The sequence below is a fragment of the Mus pahari genome, chromosome 20 (genome assembly GCF_900095145.1).
Source record: "Mus pahari chromosome 20, PAHARI_EIJ_v1.1, whole genome shotgun sequence".
In the NCBI taxonomy this organism is placed as follows: domain Eukaryota; kingdom Metazoa; phylum Chordata; class Mammalia; order Rodentia; family Muridae; genus Mus; species Mus pahari.
The window spans coordinates 19,955,841-19,971,038 of NC_034609.1; the positions used below are offsets into that span (position 1 = coordinate 19,955,841).

Consider the following 15,198-nt stretch of genomic DNA (forward strand, 5'->3'; position numbering starts at 1 on the left):
AAACAAAAGTTACAGGATGGGCAGGCCTCAAACAATCCTTCTGCTTCCATCTTTAGCAATTCTGTTTCAATCTCCCACATGGAGGAGAACCTCCCATGTGGGAAAACATCACACTTAGCTACTTTATGTTCATAAAAATTGAATAAAATACTAACACATGTAAAATCTACACTACTGAAAGTAAGGATTTAAAGAGCTTGCTTCTTATATATGTATGTTCATGTGTGTGTGTGTGTGTGTGTGTGTGTGAACACAAGGACATCAGATACCCTGGAACTGGACTTAAGTGGAGTTGTAAGTCACCCAATGTATGTGCTACAAACCAAACTCCAGTTCTCTGAAGGAGCAGCAGGTGCTCCTAACTACAAAGCCATCTCCCCAGCTCCAGAAGGAAAAAAGAATTAACAGGTACTTCCCAAAGATGCAAACTTGATAGTGGAACACAAACGTTCAGTACTATTGCTTGTGACTCAAAGCTTCCTACCCAGGAGGATGGCTAACAGCCCACAGGTAATTGTCACTGACCTTGTGCTAAGGAAGCACTCCACCACTGAGTATCTTACACCTCCAGTGCAGTTTCCTCCTTTTTTCTGTGCACATAGATTTGTGAGCACATGGACACACATACCATCGCAGCTGCATGAATGTGAGGATGCCTATAGAGGCCTAAATTTGCCATCGGATGTCTCCCTCCACCATACCTTACTGACTGAGGCAGGGTCTGTGGCTGAACCCAGAGTTCACCAATTATGGCTAGCTGGCTGATCTACACTGCCCGGGAAGCTTGTCTCCGCCCCCAGAGAACTGAGATTACAGGCAGAATGTCAGTTTCCCAGCTCTCTCGTGGGCTTAATGGATTTGAATGTTCATCTTCACGGTTAAACATAACAAGCACTTTATCCACTGAGCCATTCCCTCTTAATGCTGAAGAGGAAAAAGGTAGAACTAGACTGAACCCAGTCAGATCATGTTTCTTTACTGGGTTTTTTGATATTAATGTTTATTTTTCAGACAGATTTTCTTTCTGGAGCCTTGGCTGGCCGGCCAAGAACTCAGTATGCTAACCAGACTGGCATCAAATGCAGAGATTCACCTGCCTCTGCCTTCCAAGTGCTAGAATTAAATGCACACTTGGCTTTATATTTGTTCAATAGAAAAATAAAAAGCTGTGAATGTACCCATAGACTGGTATAAGGTCTTTTATGTAAAGCAAAATAACAAAATAACACAAAGAAGCAAAAGTTATGACCTGTCACACAACCTAGTAACATAAACTGCCAACTTAGTATCAACTGGCTCTTTGTTTTTGCTTCACTGCTGTTTACATTCTGAATAGAGTACTTACATGCTGTATTTCCTGCTGGCTGGCTCGGTAGTTTTTCTTGGTTAAATTGTCCACCAGGTAGCTGATTTGAGACAAGGCCAGCGAGAGCGAGTCAAGATTCATTGCTGGTTGGGGCGGAAGCAGGCGGCCGAGCCCGGCGCAAAATCACCATTATTCCCCTTTAGTCACCTCAGAGGCAGGTTAATGCTTTCTTTGTAATTAGGCTATCTCTGTTATCTGTAAATATCTTCAGTTCTTCTTTACCAAGTGTCTTACTGTGTTCTGAAACATGGCACCTGTTTAAATACAAAAATTCCAGAATTCAGTTGTGGGGGAAAGGTTAAATAACTTTCATTTAAAATATAATTAAGGAAACTTTAAAAAATAATTATGAAGCTGGGCGTGGTGGGGTATGCCTTTAATCCCAGCACTCAGGAGGCAGAGGCAGGCGGATTTCTGAGTTCGAGGCCACCTGGTCTACAAAGTGAGTTCCAGGACAGCCAGGGCTATACAGAACCCCCCCCCCAAAAAAAATCTATGATGTCTCGACCAATGAGGATAAAATTCCATGCTCAAAATTCAAAGACAAATCTTCCAAGAGTTTAAATTTAATAAAACAATCTGAAACTTTTGAGATCTCTATTTTATCAATTTCATCTAACAACTTCAGAAGCAACAGGAGTACACCAAGTTAGAATTATGTCTGAGACTGCTTCTGACTCAGCCTTAGGGTGTGAGCAAACTCACCTCCCTTTAGTGCCCTTCCCACAGGATACACTCGTTTCCAAGACTCCACTGCCTCACTTGACTCCCACACAATTGTACAATCCTAAAGTTGTACTTCAGGTTACATCATGTAGGGATTTAAATGGCTAATTGAAAGCCAAGGAAGAACTCCAGAAGTGTCGGGCAGTGGTGGCACACGATGCCTTTGATGTAAGCACTTGGGAGGCAGAGGCAGGAGGATTTCTGAGTTCCAGGCCTGCCTGGTCTACAGAGTTGAGTTCAAGGACAGCCAGGGCTACACAGAGAAACCCTGTCTCAAAAAACCAAAAACCCCAGAAGCCAGTGTTGAAAGTACTCATAAGAAAAACTTTAGACTCTCAGCAGCCAGAGGCAGAAGGATCTCAAGAATTCAAGTCCACCCTTGTTTACATATTAAGTTCCAAAAATGAATGAATGAATGAAATGAATTCAGAGCCAGGCAGTGGCTGATCTAAATAAAAGGTGGCACACGCCTTTAGTTCCAGCACTTGCAAAGCAGAGGAAGGCAGATCTCTATTTGAGGCCTGCCTGATCTAGAGTAGTTCCAAGACAGCCAGGAATACAGAGAATCCCTGTCTCAAAAAAATGAAAATTTATTTTTAAATTAATTTTTTAAAAATCTGGAAAGGAAAATGCAAAACTGTAATAAAGCTAAAATGGCATACACAGACATTTCAGGGTTAACTTCTCTCTTACATACACATATGTATATAGACACATACTAATACTGGTTTTTGATTAGGTAATTGAAGGGTTTTTTTTTTTTATTAATAATAGCTTTTTTTATTAAGTCAGGAAGCATGAAATGTCATTTGTTCAAATTTTTCTTTCAGCATTGAGGGACCAAAAGAGGACATAAAAAGTCAATAAAACTACCCCCAGCCCAGTTAAATTTTAAAACTGGGCTTAAAAAATTAAATCTTAGAAAATCCTTAGAAGGTTTTAGAAATGATAATTACAATTTGAGGGAGATTAATCAAGACCTTACTGGTTTTAAAATAAGTTGTATTTAATACTTTTTGTATCATTATAGAAGATACTGGCCCAGCCTATCAAAAAAGTGCAATATATATATATATGTGTGTTGTGTGTGTATGTATGTGTGTGTGTGTGTATGTGTATATATATATATATATATATATATATATCATACTTTGACATTTTAAAAGTTGTATTGACTTACTAGCTGTTTTGAAAACCTGAAAGACTTCCTGGTTAAAATTGGAAGAATAAAAGTTAAGTTTTTCAGCTATCCCTAATAAATAAATAAATAAATAAATAAATAAATAAATAAATAAATAATCTGGAAAGGAAAACGCAAAACTGTAATAAAGCTAAAATGGCACGTTGATCACTAGTTTATCCCCAGCCATTATCCTAGGCAGTACCTAACGAAACCAAAACACAAACCCTTTTCTGTGGAGGCCAGAAAAGGTACCAGGAACCCCTTGAGCTGGAGTTAATAGACTGTTGACTCATGTAATTACTGGAGATCAAACTTCAGTCCTCTTCAAGAGCAACATGGGCACCACTGGGCCATCTCTCCAGGCCCAAATTCATGAAAATTAAGCCTTTATGAAACATTTTTTTACAAGTTATGAAACATTTATCACCTTAATAATCTTGAACCTTGAAATTTGATTAAGACTATTCCTAGCCGGGCAGTGGTGGTGCACTCCTTTAATCCCAGCACTTGGGAGGTGGAGGCGGAGGCGGAGGCAGAGGCAGGCGGATTTCTGAGTTCAAGGCCAGCCTGGTCTACAGACTGAGTTCCAGGACAGCCAGGGCGACACAGAGAAACCCTGTCTCGAAAAACCAAAAAAGTAGCTGTTCTTGAAGTTATATCTATAGAATCAAACTATCCAGAAGAAAGGTACATTATTAAATGGTTAAAACCAGAAAGAAAGAAAGAAAGAAACAAACAAACAAACAAAAAATGACTGTATTCCTGGGGCTGAAGAGATAGCTCAGAGGTTGAGGGCAGTGACTGCTCTTTCGGAGGACACGGTTTGATTTGTTTTATTTATGTGTTTGCAATGTCTTCCCACTCTTAACTGATACTTAAAAAAAAAAAAAAAAAAAAAAAGATTTATTTATTTACTTATTTTATGTATGCAGGTACACTGTGGCCTTACTGATGGTTGTAAGCCATCATGTGGTTGCTGGAAATGATGGTTGATCACTCCAATAGAACCTGCTTATTACCACCTATAATTTATTATTATATCTAAGTGCACTGTAGCTGTCTTCAGATGCACCAGAAGGGGGCACCAGATCTCATTACGGATGGTTGTGAGCCACTGTGTGGTTGCTGAGATTTGAACTCAGGACCTTTCTGAAGAGCAGTCAGTGCTCTTAACTGCTGAACCATCTCTCCAGCCCATTAACTGATACTATGATCTCTTAAATTATTCATAACAAGATCCTTAACTACCTCCCCTCCCTACCATCCTCCTCCTACCATCTTTAAATTTGATAACCTAAAGACCATTTTGTCTCAACAGAACTACTATGATATACACTTGTAACTAATCTCTCAGTTAATACTCCCTATTCTATTCTATTACCAGGAAAAAACGTTTTGTGTGGATGTGTATAAGTCACGAGTGAAGTCAAGATATCTTCCTCTATTTACCCCTTTTGAGGGGACTGGGCTCTCTCAACTAAACCTGGAACTCCAATTATGCTAAATTTCTGGGCCAGCAAGCCCCCATGGAATGGCAGACCAAATGCCTAGCTTGGAGATCCATAAGGCAGCACTTTACCCACCAAGTCATCTTCTTAGCCCTAAAAAACCTGAAAAAACACGAACATGAAAAACTCAGTTACCCTGTGCCAAGTATGGTGGCATACACCTTTAATTCCAGAACTCAAGAGGCAGAGGCAGGTGAATCTGAGTTCAAGTCCAGCTTGTGGGACTCAGCTTTGTCTCTCCACCACTAAGAAGGGTCTTAGATGTGGCTCTCAGAATCCAAGTCATGTTATCAGACTTGGTGGTAAGTACTTTCAGCACTAAACCATCTACCTCACTAACCCATGAATCTTAATAAATGTACATTTTAATTTAGCAGCTTCTAAAGCACACATTAACTCCCAGTTAAGCTCTAGTCCCATAAATGTATCCATAATTTAGAACACATTTTGTTATACTGTATCTGTTCTGAATACTGTTATACAAAGTAATACAAAGTCACAAAAACACTGCTAACAAACTCTCCACTAAACATTTTCTTTAACTGTTTGTTTTGAGAGGCAACTGTTTAGTTTTCAGGTTTTTTGCTTTTTGCAATTTTTAATTTTTTTTAAAAAAGATTTATTTATTATATGTAAGTATACTGTAGCTGTCTTTAGACACACCAGAAGAGGGAGTCAGATCTCATTAGGGGTGGTTGTGAGCCACCTGTGGTTGCTGAGATCTGAACTCAGGACCTTCGGATGAGTAGTCAGTGCTCTTACCCACTGAGCCATCTCACCAGGTCTTGACTTTTTTTAAAAAAGCTATTTAGTTAGTAGGTTTTTGAGACGGGGTTTCTCTGTCCTAGAATTCACTCTGTAGACCCTGCTGCCCTCAAACTCAAAAATCCCTGTCTTGCCAGGGCTGGTAAAGGTATGTTCTACCACCGTGTGATTTGACTTATTTTTATTTTATGCACGGATGTTTTGTCTGCTTGTATGTCTGGGCACCACAGGTGTTCAATACCCTTGAAGGCCAAAAGGTATCAGATTTTTCCTGAAACTAGAATTACGGATGGGTTGTGAACTGCCATGTGAACCCAGATCCTCTGGAACCTGAATCACTGAGTCAGCTCTTGGGCTGGACTGGTGAAATACTTGCTGATAATTTGAGTTCACTCCCTACAAAAGAGGACAGAAGAAAAGCAGCTCATGAAGGTTGTCCTGACTCCACAGTCACAACAATCCACAACAAACACCAACATTTAAAAAAATAAGCAAAACCAAAGCCTGAAAGGAGAATACTCAAAGGGGAATAGCGAGATGGATGACCTAGCAATTAAGAACATGTAGAGCATGGCTGGAGGGACAGCTCAGCATTTAAGAACACTGGCTGCTCTTCCAGAGCACCCACATGGCAGTAGGATCTGACACCCTCACACAGACATACATGCTGGCAAAAACACCAACACACATGATCTAAAAATAAGTCATTTTTTAAAAAAAAGAACACTGAGAAACCCTGTCTTGAGAAAACAAAACAAAAAAAGGAGGACCTTAGCTCGCACAAAAATAAACACACACAACACACACTTAAAAAAAAAACAAAAACCAAAAAAAAAAAAAAAACAAGTCTCCCCCTCTCCCTTAAAACACGCTTATGCATCCTCCTAAACCTCACAGGATTTGCTGTGAGTGTACCACTAGAATAAGTCACATTGGGAATAACTACCTATACAAAACAACCACACTCCCTGCAACCATTAAACCCATTCCAATCATACCATTCTCCTTTGCTTCTTAATTTGACCACGCTGTACAGGGCAAAATGGTAGGGCACTGACAACTTGTCATGATAGTGCATTTCTGTAATATCAGTGTTCCAGAGCAGTGGTTCTCAACTTGTGGATCGTGACCCCTTTAGCAAGTCTCTATCTCCAAAAATATTTATATTACTAATAATAATACCAAAATTACAGTTATGAAGTAGCAACAAAAACAACTTTATAGTTAGGGGTCGCCACAACATGAAGAATTGTATATTAAAGGACCATAGCATTAAGAAGGTTGAGTTTAATTCTAAGCACTGAATTTGAGGGTACAGAAGCTATACAAGAAGACTTTGTCTCAAAACAAACACACCCACAAAAAGAAACAGTACTAATATGTCACAGCAATGCAACACAAGTCAAGTATACCTGAAGAGTAATACTGTTAAGTAAATTCAGTAATAGAGGGCTGGCTGGTCTGCCCACACAAAGCCCTGGATTTGGTCCCCAGCAACATCTCCTTCTCCATTAAAAAAACAAACCAAAAAAAGACAATAAAAAGCAAAATAGTAATCACAGGGGACAAAGACATTTTGAGTAATTCTCCAAAAATAGTAGGAATAACCAGAAATTCCTCTGGCACAAAGGTTATCTGCAGTTCACAGGACTTTGTCCAACAGCAAAATCACCGCTTAATGGAGTTTTCTCAAACACTCACTTTGTATCCTGTGGACTGAAAGGCTTAAGAAAGAACATTCACATTTTCACTGGAGAACACCACCCAAAAGAAGAATCTCTTGAACATTAGGTATTCTAAATAATACCTAACAGATAATCATAGCTACCAGATGTTAATGTAAACCATCCATATTGTTATGGGAAAAGTTGCAGAATTGAATAGAAGGATCACACTTTATTTTTTTTTTTTTAAGATTTATTATTATACGTAAGTACACTGCAGCTGTCTTCCAATGCACCAGAAGAGGGCGTCAGATCTCATTATGGGTGGTTGTGAGCCACCATGTGGTGTCTGGGATTTGAACTCAGGCCCTTTGGAAGAGCAGTCAGTGCTCTTACCTGTATTTTTTTAATGGTAAATATAAAAACAGCTACGAAGCACAAGTTTGTAAGACCAAAGAAAAATGTGGTCTTGATTAACAGTGACGACTCAGAGACTTTTACTTAAAATCCTCTAGGAAAGGCAAATAATAATCCACAAATAATCCACACTCTTCCAAAGTTTCTAAAAACATACAAAATTATTGTCAACTGCAATACTTGTCAGCAAAAGAATACCCATGGGCTAGAGAACTGGCTCAGTGGACTACTAATAGGACTGACTACTCTTCCAGAGGTCCTGAGTTCAATTCCCAGCAACCACATGGTGGCTCATAACCATTTGTAATGGGATCCAATGTCCTCTTCTGGTTTGTACCAGTCAGCTACAGTGTTCTCAGATAAAATAAAACTTAGAGACAGAGAGAATGAGAATACCCATGAGGGCTTAGCAGTTAAGAGCACTGACAGCTTTTCCAGAGGTCCTGAGTTTAATTCCCAGCAACCACATGTTTGCTCACTACTATCTATAAAGGGATCTGATGCCCCCTTCTGGCCCACAGTTGTACATGCACTCATAAAATAAATTTTAAAAAATACCCATGAGTAGGTGACTGATGAACACACATTCTGGGCAATATACGTATATGCAGTATATATATTAGTCTGCATTTTGCCTAAGCATTTGGAGTATACACCACTTTGTATACAGTTACAAAGTCACACTTTTGCAAAAAGAAGCTAGATAAACCACAAACTAAAGAGTATAAAACAAATGGCTAAGAAAAGCTTGGAAGAGGCAAATCAGAAACATAGTAACTAAACATGAGCTAGGCTGGCACAGAGGCACACACCTGCAATACCAAGGAGGATGGTTATAGATTTGTAGACCTTTTTATAGGTTTTTGTAGGCCCAGTGGATATGTTCGATCTCTAGGCTGGTAAAACACAATCTGGTAAAGTCTCTTTCTAAAGATATGTATCACTAGTAGCTTAGACTGACAGGCAAGGAGAGCAACAACACTACAGGTGCACACTACCATGCCCCATTGAAAGATGAGGGTTTTTTGGGGTTTTTTTTGTTATTGTTGGTTGGTTGGTTTAAGTTTTGTTTGTTTTTTTGTTTTGGTTTTTCGAGACAGGGTTTCTCTGTATAGCCCTGGCTGTCCTGGAACTCACTCTGTGTAGACCAGGCTGGCCTCAAATTCAGAAATCCACCTGCCTCTGCCTCCCAAGTGCTGGGATTAAAGGCCTGTTGAATCACTGCCAGGCAAGATGATGTTTTTTTAAAAAGGGAAACAAATGGCCTCAACAGTTTCAATAGCAGTTGCTGAGCAGACTTAAGTCTATTCCCAGCATCCAAATGGTGGTAGCTCAGGACCACCCATAAACTCCAGTTACAGAGAATCCAACATCAACATCCTCTTATCTGAGTGCACCTGGCACACACATGGAAAAAAGATACATACTTGCAGGCAAAACACTCACACAAAGTAAATACATGTTAAAAAAACAATGTAGTCAAAGTCTGAAAATGTTTTGTCTCTGAGGCCCATTCAAGAGATGTCTTAACACACTTTCATGTATCAATAATGTTAACTATTAACTGGTAACTATGTATCGCCAGCCACTAGGGCCAAGTGTTATGGCACACACCTTTAATCCCAGCTCTCAGGAAAAGAGGCAGGAAGATCTGAGTTGAAGGCTATTTTGATCTACAGAGTTCTAAACAGCCGGGACTACATAGTAAGACCCTATCAGCTGGGACTACATAGTAAGACCCTAGATAGACAGACAGACAGACAGACAGACAGACAGACAGACAGACAGACAGACAGACAGATAGATAAAGATAGATATATAGCTGAAGACAGAATACCAACAGTAATAATAAACCAAGAGGCCAAGGGGCTGGAGAGATGACACAGAGGACCTGGGTCTAATTTCCAGCACCCACATGGTGGTTCACAAGCATTAGTGAGTACCAGGTATAATACGGCACACACAAAACATTCACACTCAGAAAATATAGTAATTAATTTTTTTTTTTAGAAAAAATAGAAACTTTAAAAGAAATTATAAGGTAAAGTGTGATGATGCATCTGTAGTCTGAGCTACTAGGAGGCTTGGGGGTAGGGGGAGTGCTTAGGTTTAGTGCCAATCAGTTTATAATATGCTAAGTAAGCCCTGTGGCCAGATGTGGTGGCACACCTTTAAGCCCAGCACTCCAGAAGCAGAAGTGGATGATGAGAGTTCTGTGAGGTAGAACCAACCCCATTCTACAAAACCTGACCCAGGTCAGTCAGGGCTAGAGAGAGACCCTTTCTCTTAAAGAAAAAAAAAAAGTATATGTGTGTGTGTGTGTGTGTGTGTGTGTGTGTGTGTGGTGTTGTTGGAAGGTAGAGATTAGTCACTAAAACCAAAAACAGGTAAGGACTCAAAAAAAAACAAAAAACAAAACAAAACAAAACAAAAAGCTACATACAAATATTTCAAAGCTAGGCTAGTATATTTAAACAAATTAGTGCCAATTAATTTTGATCACCAGAGCTAAACTAAAACCTCACTTGGTGCTGAAGAGATGGCTCAGAACTTAGAAGCCCATACTGCTCTTCTAGGATCAGAGTTCTGTTCTCATCACCCACAAAAGAGCCATGAGAGTAAAACCCTTCTGGCACCATAGGTATCCAGCACTCACATGCACATATCCACATTGATATGCAATTACATATAACTTCAATATTTAACACTTTCAACTATGATGTATATCTGCTTGAAAAAAAGAAAAGGTTGTTGGGGCCTCCCAGCTCTGTTGCCACTGGACCACCTGCAGTAGTGGTCTTCAGATCTGCCAAGCTTGCCTTACTGTTTATACTAATCGCTGTTGTTAAAAGCCCAGCCCCCTGCACTCGCTAAGATTCACACCGAGGGTGGTGGAAATCTTCAGATATGCCAGAGCTCCTCCACAGTTGCTGTCCTTCAAAGTGTCTCCATCGCCTGCTGAGAAGACCACATCCTTTGTCCCAGAAGACAATATCCTTTGGACCTGCCTATGGACGCTGCTCACCTGTGCCTGCAAAGACTGGGGCTGGGGACTGGGGTTTTTCCCACACTATATAAACTGAGCTCCTTCATTAAACCTTGGGCCTCGATCAGAATAATTTGTCCTAGCCACCGTTTCTCTAGCCCATCTATTCTCTTTCAGCCCTGCCTTTCAGGATGAACCCAGACTGAAGTGAGTTTTACTGCTGGCAGAAACTCACAAAAGGTTACATTCTCAGAAACACCCCAGGTAGAACAATGAATGTATGCACTGCATCTGTACCTCTGCTAGCCCGGCTAAAAAGCACAATTACACAAATGTGAAGTATATACCTTATGCATCCAAAAATGTTGGCCTTTGGATACAGTAGATCTAGCACTGGCCTTCCACTCACATATCCCAAGCTCATCTCCAACATGCGACCCACGCACATCTCAGCCTCCTAAGTAGATGGGATTATAGCCATGTATCATCACACTCAGCTTCAAAAATGGAGTGTTCTAGTGAGATAGGATGCCTCCGCAGTAAAAGCCCTGCAGTGCAGTGAGAGAGAACAGTCTCTTAAGCAGTCCTCTGACCTGCACTGTGGATGCCATGGCACATGCATACTGCCTTGAACTATGTGCTCTTGAGGCTGTAAGATGGCTCAGTCAGTAAAGACTTGCCACAAGCATTAAGACCTGAGTTTGGTTCCAGGGAGCCACATGGTGAAGAGAACCAATTCCCACATGTTACCTCTGATCCCCACAAGGACACTGGAACAGACAAGAGTATCTCCCCCAATAAAAAATTATAATAAAACATTGTGAGTGTTTAAAAAAATCCCATTCTTGGGTTTAGTAATGCCCCGTGCCAGAAATATTTTTAGGAAGGCTGGGATGATGGCTCAATGGTTGAAAGTACTTGCCCGGCAGTGGCCTGGTAGCGCACGCCTTTAATCCCAGCGCTTGGGAGGCAGAGGCAGGAGGATTTCTGAGTTTGAGGCCCACCTGGTCTACACAGTGAGTTCTAGGACAGTTAGTGCTACACAGAGAAATCCTGTCTCAAAAAAACAAAAACAGGGGAGGGGAGGGGAAGAGAGGGGAGGGGAGGACTTGCTTCTCTCAAAGGATCCAAGTTTGGTTCCCATGTCAGGTGGCTGGCTCACAACCACCTCTAACTCCAGCTCCAGGGGAATCCAACATCCTTAGTCTCTAGTGTTTCTTTCTCTCTCTCTCTCTGTCTCTCTCTCTGTCTCTCTGTCTCTCTCTCTCTCTCTCTCTCTCTCTCTCAAAAACAGGGCTGAGAAATGACTACATGGGTAAAGCACTTGCTGCATAAACATTAGGACCTGAGTTTAAATCCCCAGAGCCCACATAAAGCTGAGCATGGTAGCAGGTGTCTGCAATCCCAATGCTCCTACAGCAGGATGGTAGAAGGTGGGAAATCCCCTGAAGCTCCCGGCTCAGCTAGCCTAGCATCATGTACAGTGAACAAAGAAACCCTGACTCAAAGTGAAAGGAAAACACTGACGCCCAGTTCTTCCTGACCTATATTACCTTCAAGCACACTCTCCTGTACAAAGACAACAATGTCTCAGTGTCTGTCTGTCTATCTGTCCCTCTCTCCCTCCCACCCACCCACTATCCCCCTGGAAAGGAAACCTGGACCTAGGATGCCATACTTTTCTCAGGTTGTTGTTGAGAAGGAAGCAGATGTTCAGAACAAGTGTTTATCAAACGCAGCCCAGGTACTTCCTGGGAGAAAATGGCTTCCTCAGTACCACAAAAAGACTGGTCTCCCCTTCAAGAGGCCCTCTCACTGCTAAGTCTCTATCTGAGGGATGAGCCTGTTGAGTGTGGTGACCACCATGAAGAAATATGCAGAGAACCACTGTCACCCACCAGGATTACCTCAGCTATGTCTAAAACCACAATTCAACAAGTGCCACGAGAACACGTCTGTGCATCTGTCTCCTTGCTTCAAGAACATGCAGATAAGGGATTGGAGAAATGGGTCAGTGGGTAAGAGCAATGGCTTTTCTTTCAAAGAACCTGGGTTTTATTCACAGCCCCACATGGCAGCTTCTCAACTGATTAACTCCAGTTTGGGAAATATGATGTCTCCCTTCTGGTCTTTAAGAGCACCAGACACAGATGCACACATGTTGGCAAAACACCCATACAAATGAAAAAATACAGTCAGGCGGTGGTGGCCTATGCCTTTAATCCCAGCCCTTGGGAGGCAGAGGCAGGCGGATTTCTGAGTTCGAGGCCAGTGCAACACAGAGAAACCCTGTCTCGAAAAACCAAACAAACACACACACACAAAAAAAAACCCTTCATTATTGGCTTTTTGTTGTTGTTGTAAAGATCATGCAGATATCATCACTATGGGTGAATGCAGACCCCTGAGCAAGATAATGCCATTCAACCTGTTCAAGATCACCAAGGTTTCTAGCATAAGAAGCAACTGTATACAGATGGACAAGGTGATAACATGACACCTTTAATCCCAGAACTGAAAGAGAGGCAAATGGATCTATGAGTTTAAAGCCAGCCTGGTTTACAAGATGAGTTCCAGCCAGGGCTATTACAGAGAAACCTTGTATCTGGGGACTAGAGAGATGGCTCAGGGTTAAGAGTACTGACTTTTCTTCCAGAGGTCCTGACTTCAATTCCCAGCAACCACATGGTGGCTCACAGCCATCTGTAATGGGATCTGATGCCCTCTTCTGGTGTGTCTGAAGAGTGACACTGTACTCACATAAAATAAATCTTTTTAAAATAAATAAATAAATAAATAAATAAATAAATAAATAAATAAAAGAGACCTGGGGGGGGGGGAGAGAAAGAAAAAGAAAAGTAATCCTGTAAATTCTAAAAGGACTATGGTGAACTCTCCAAAACACACACAATTTAAAAATAAAACCAAAGAAGCCCAGGGGATTCCTCCCGTGAAGCCCCTCCCACCACAAGACTTCTTAGTATAACATTTTAGAAGCAAACTCGGTGCAGTGAGACACACCTCTAACCACGGCACTCAAAAGCCAAGGCAGTGGGTGCCTGGTCTACAGAATGAATTCCAAGTCAGCGGGGGGGGGGACCTAATCCCCTCACCCCAAAAGACAGAGGCAAACATAGGAGTGCAGAGTTGCGCCCCTATGCCAAGGAGGCCTAAGCAGCAAGGTTCCAGTTGCAGGCCCACAGAGACTAAATCACAACAAGACTATCTCAGAGAGAAGGAAGAGGGAGAGGAAAGGAGACTGAAGGTGGGGGTGGCACGGCGTTCAGGGGAGAGCCATTCTGCTCTAACAGGACTCAGACTCCCTTCCCGACACCCACATCTAGCAGATCACCTACAACTCTAGCCAACTCTAACCCTTCTCCTCATCATGTACATGCATACGCACACACATATAATCTTAACAACAAAAAGGAAGACAGTGTTGTGGTACATGCCTCTAATCCCAACATGTGGGAAGAGCTTTCCAACTCTTAAGTCAGTCAGCCTGTTCACATCACAAATTCCAAATTAGCCAGAACTCTACAAGGTGGCTCTATTTCCACAAAGAAAATTTACACGGTGAGCTGGTTAAAAGTGCTTCCTACCTACACATGGGGACTAGAATCCCAATCTCCAGAACTCATAGTAAAAGCCAGGAACTGCAGTGCCCATCATAATCCTGGTGTGGAGAGAATCCTGGGCTTGTGGGCCAGCTGGCCAGGCATATGAAGTAGAAAACACAGATAGTGAAAGTGGGACGTGAAGGCCAACCCTTGAGGTTGTCCTCTGACAGCCACAATAATGCCAAGGCCATCTGTGCCTGCATTCACACAATCTATGTTGTGTTCTTCAAAGCAGCATCAATCACTCAGCATCTCCTATCATCGATTGATCGTCACGTCCCACACAAAGTTCTGTGTCTGAGGCAGGTTTTCACGTTACACCTTCATGTCTACTACTCAAGATATCAGTCTCAGCCGGGCAGTGGTGGAGCACGCCTTTAGTCCCAGCACCTGGGAGGCGGAGGCGGAGGCAGAGGCAGGAGGATTTCCGAGTTTGAGGCCAGTCTGGTCTACAGACTGAGTTCCAGGACAGCCAGGGCTACACAGAGAAACCCTGTCTCAAAACAAACAAACAAACAAACAAGATATTACAGTCTCAGATTCCTTGGTGAATGGACTACAATGACAACCAGTGTTGCCCTACAGTTTATTATCTAATTAACCCAATCTCTAGAAATTGCATTTTAACAAGTATAACAAAATTAAACCACATTCTAGAAGTTGAGCTTCCCATAATGAAAGACTGAAATGTTTTTGATTTTTGAAGATAGGATCTTAGTATGGAGATCCTATAGTAAGAGATCCTCATCTTACTATGGAAATCTGGTTTTCCAAGATAGGATGTTACTACGGATTTTTCTGCCTTAGCTTGAAATTTAATTGTTGTGTGTATAACCCATGCCAGAGCAAATATGTGAGAAAAAAAAAAAAAATCAATGGACAACTTTGCTCCCAACTTTACCCAGTGACCATCTCCTAGTCCCAGAAACGAACTTCTTTTATTTTTTTTTTTTATAGATT

At 41.5% G+C, this 15,198-nt stretch overlaps 1 protein-coding gene across 6 annotated transcripts in view; it reads right to left on the reverse strand.

Annotated features, from left to right (window-relative positions):
* Positions 1–15,198, reverse strand: part of Cnot1 (CCR4-NOT transcription complex subunit 1) — an 84,573-nt gene that overhangs the window by 64,768 nt on the left and 4,607 nt on the right. For all 6 annotated transcript variants that reach the window (XM_029532495.1, XM_029532496.1, XM_029532494.1 and 3 more), the window contains exon 2: positions 1,346–1,620. In XM_029532495.1, coding sequence (XP_029388355.1) covers positions 1,346–1,447 — 102 coding nt within the window. In that variant the 5' untranslated portion in view covers positions 1,448–1,620. The remainder of the gene's footprint in view (positions 1–1,345; positions 1,621–15,198) is intronic.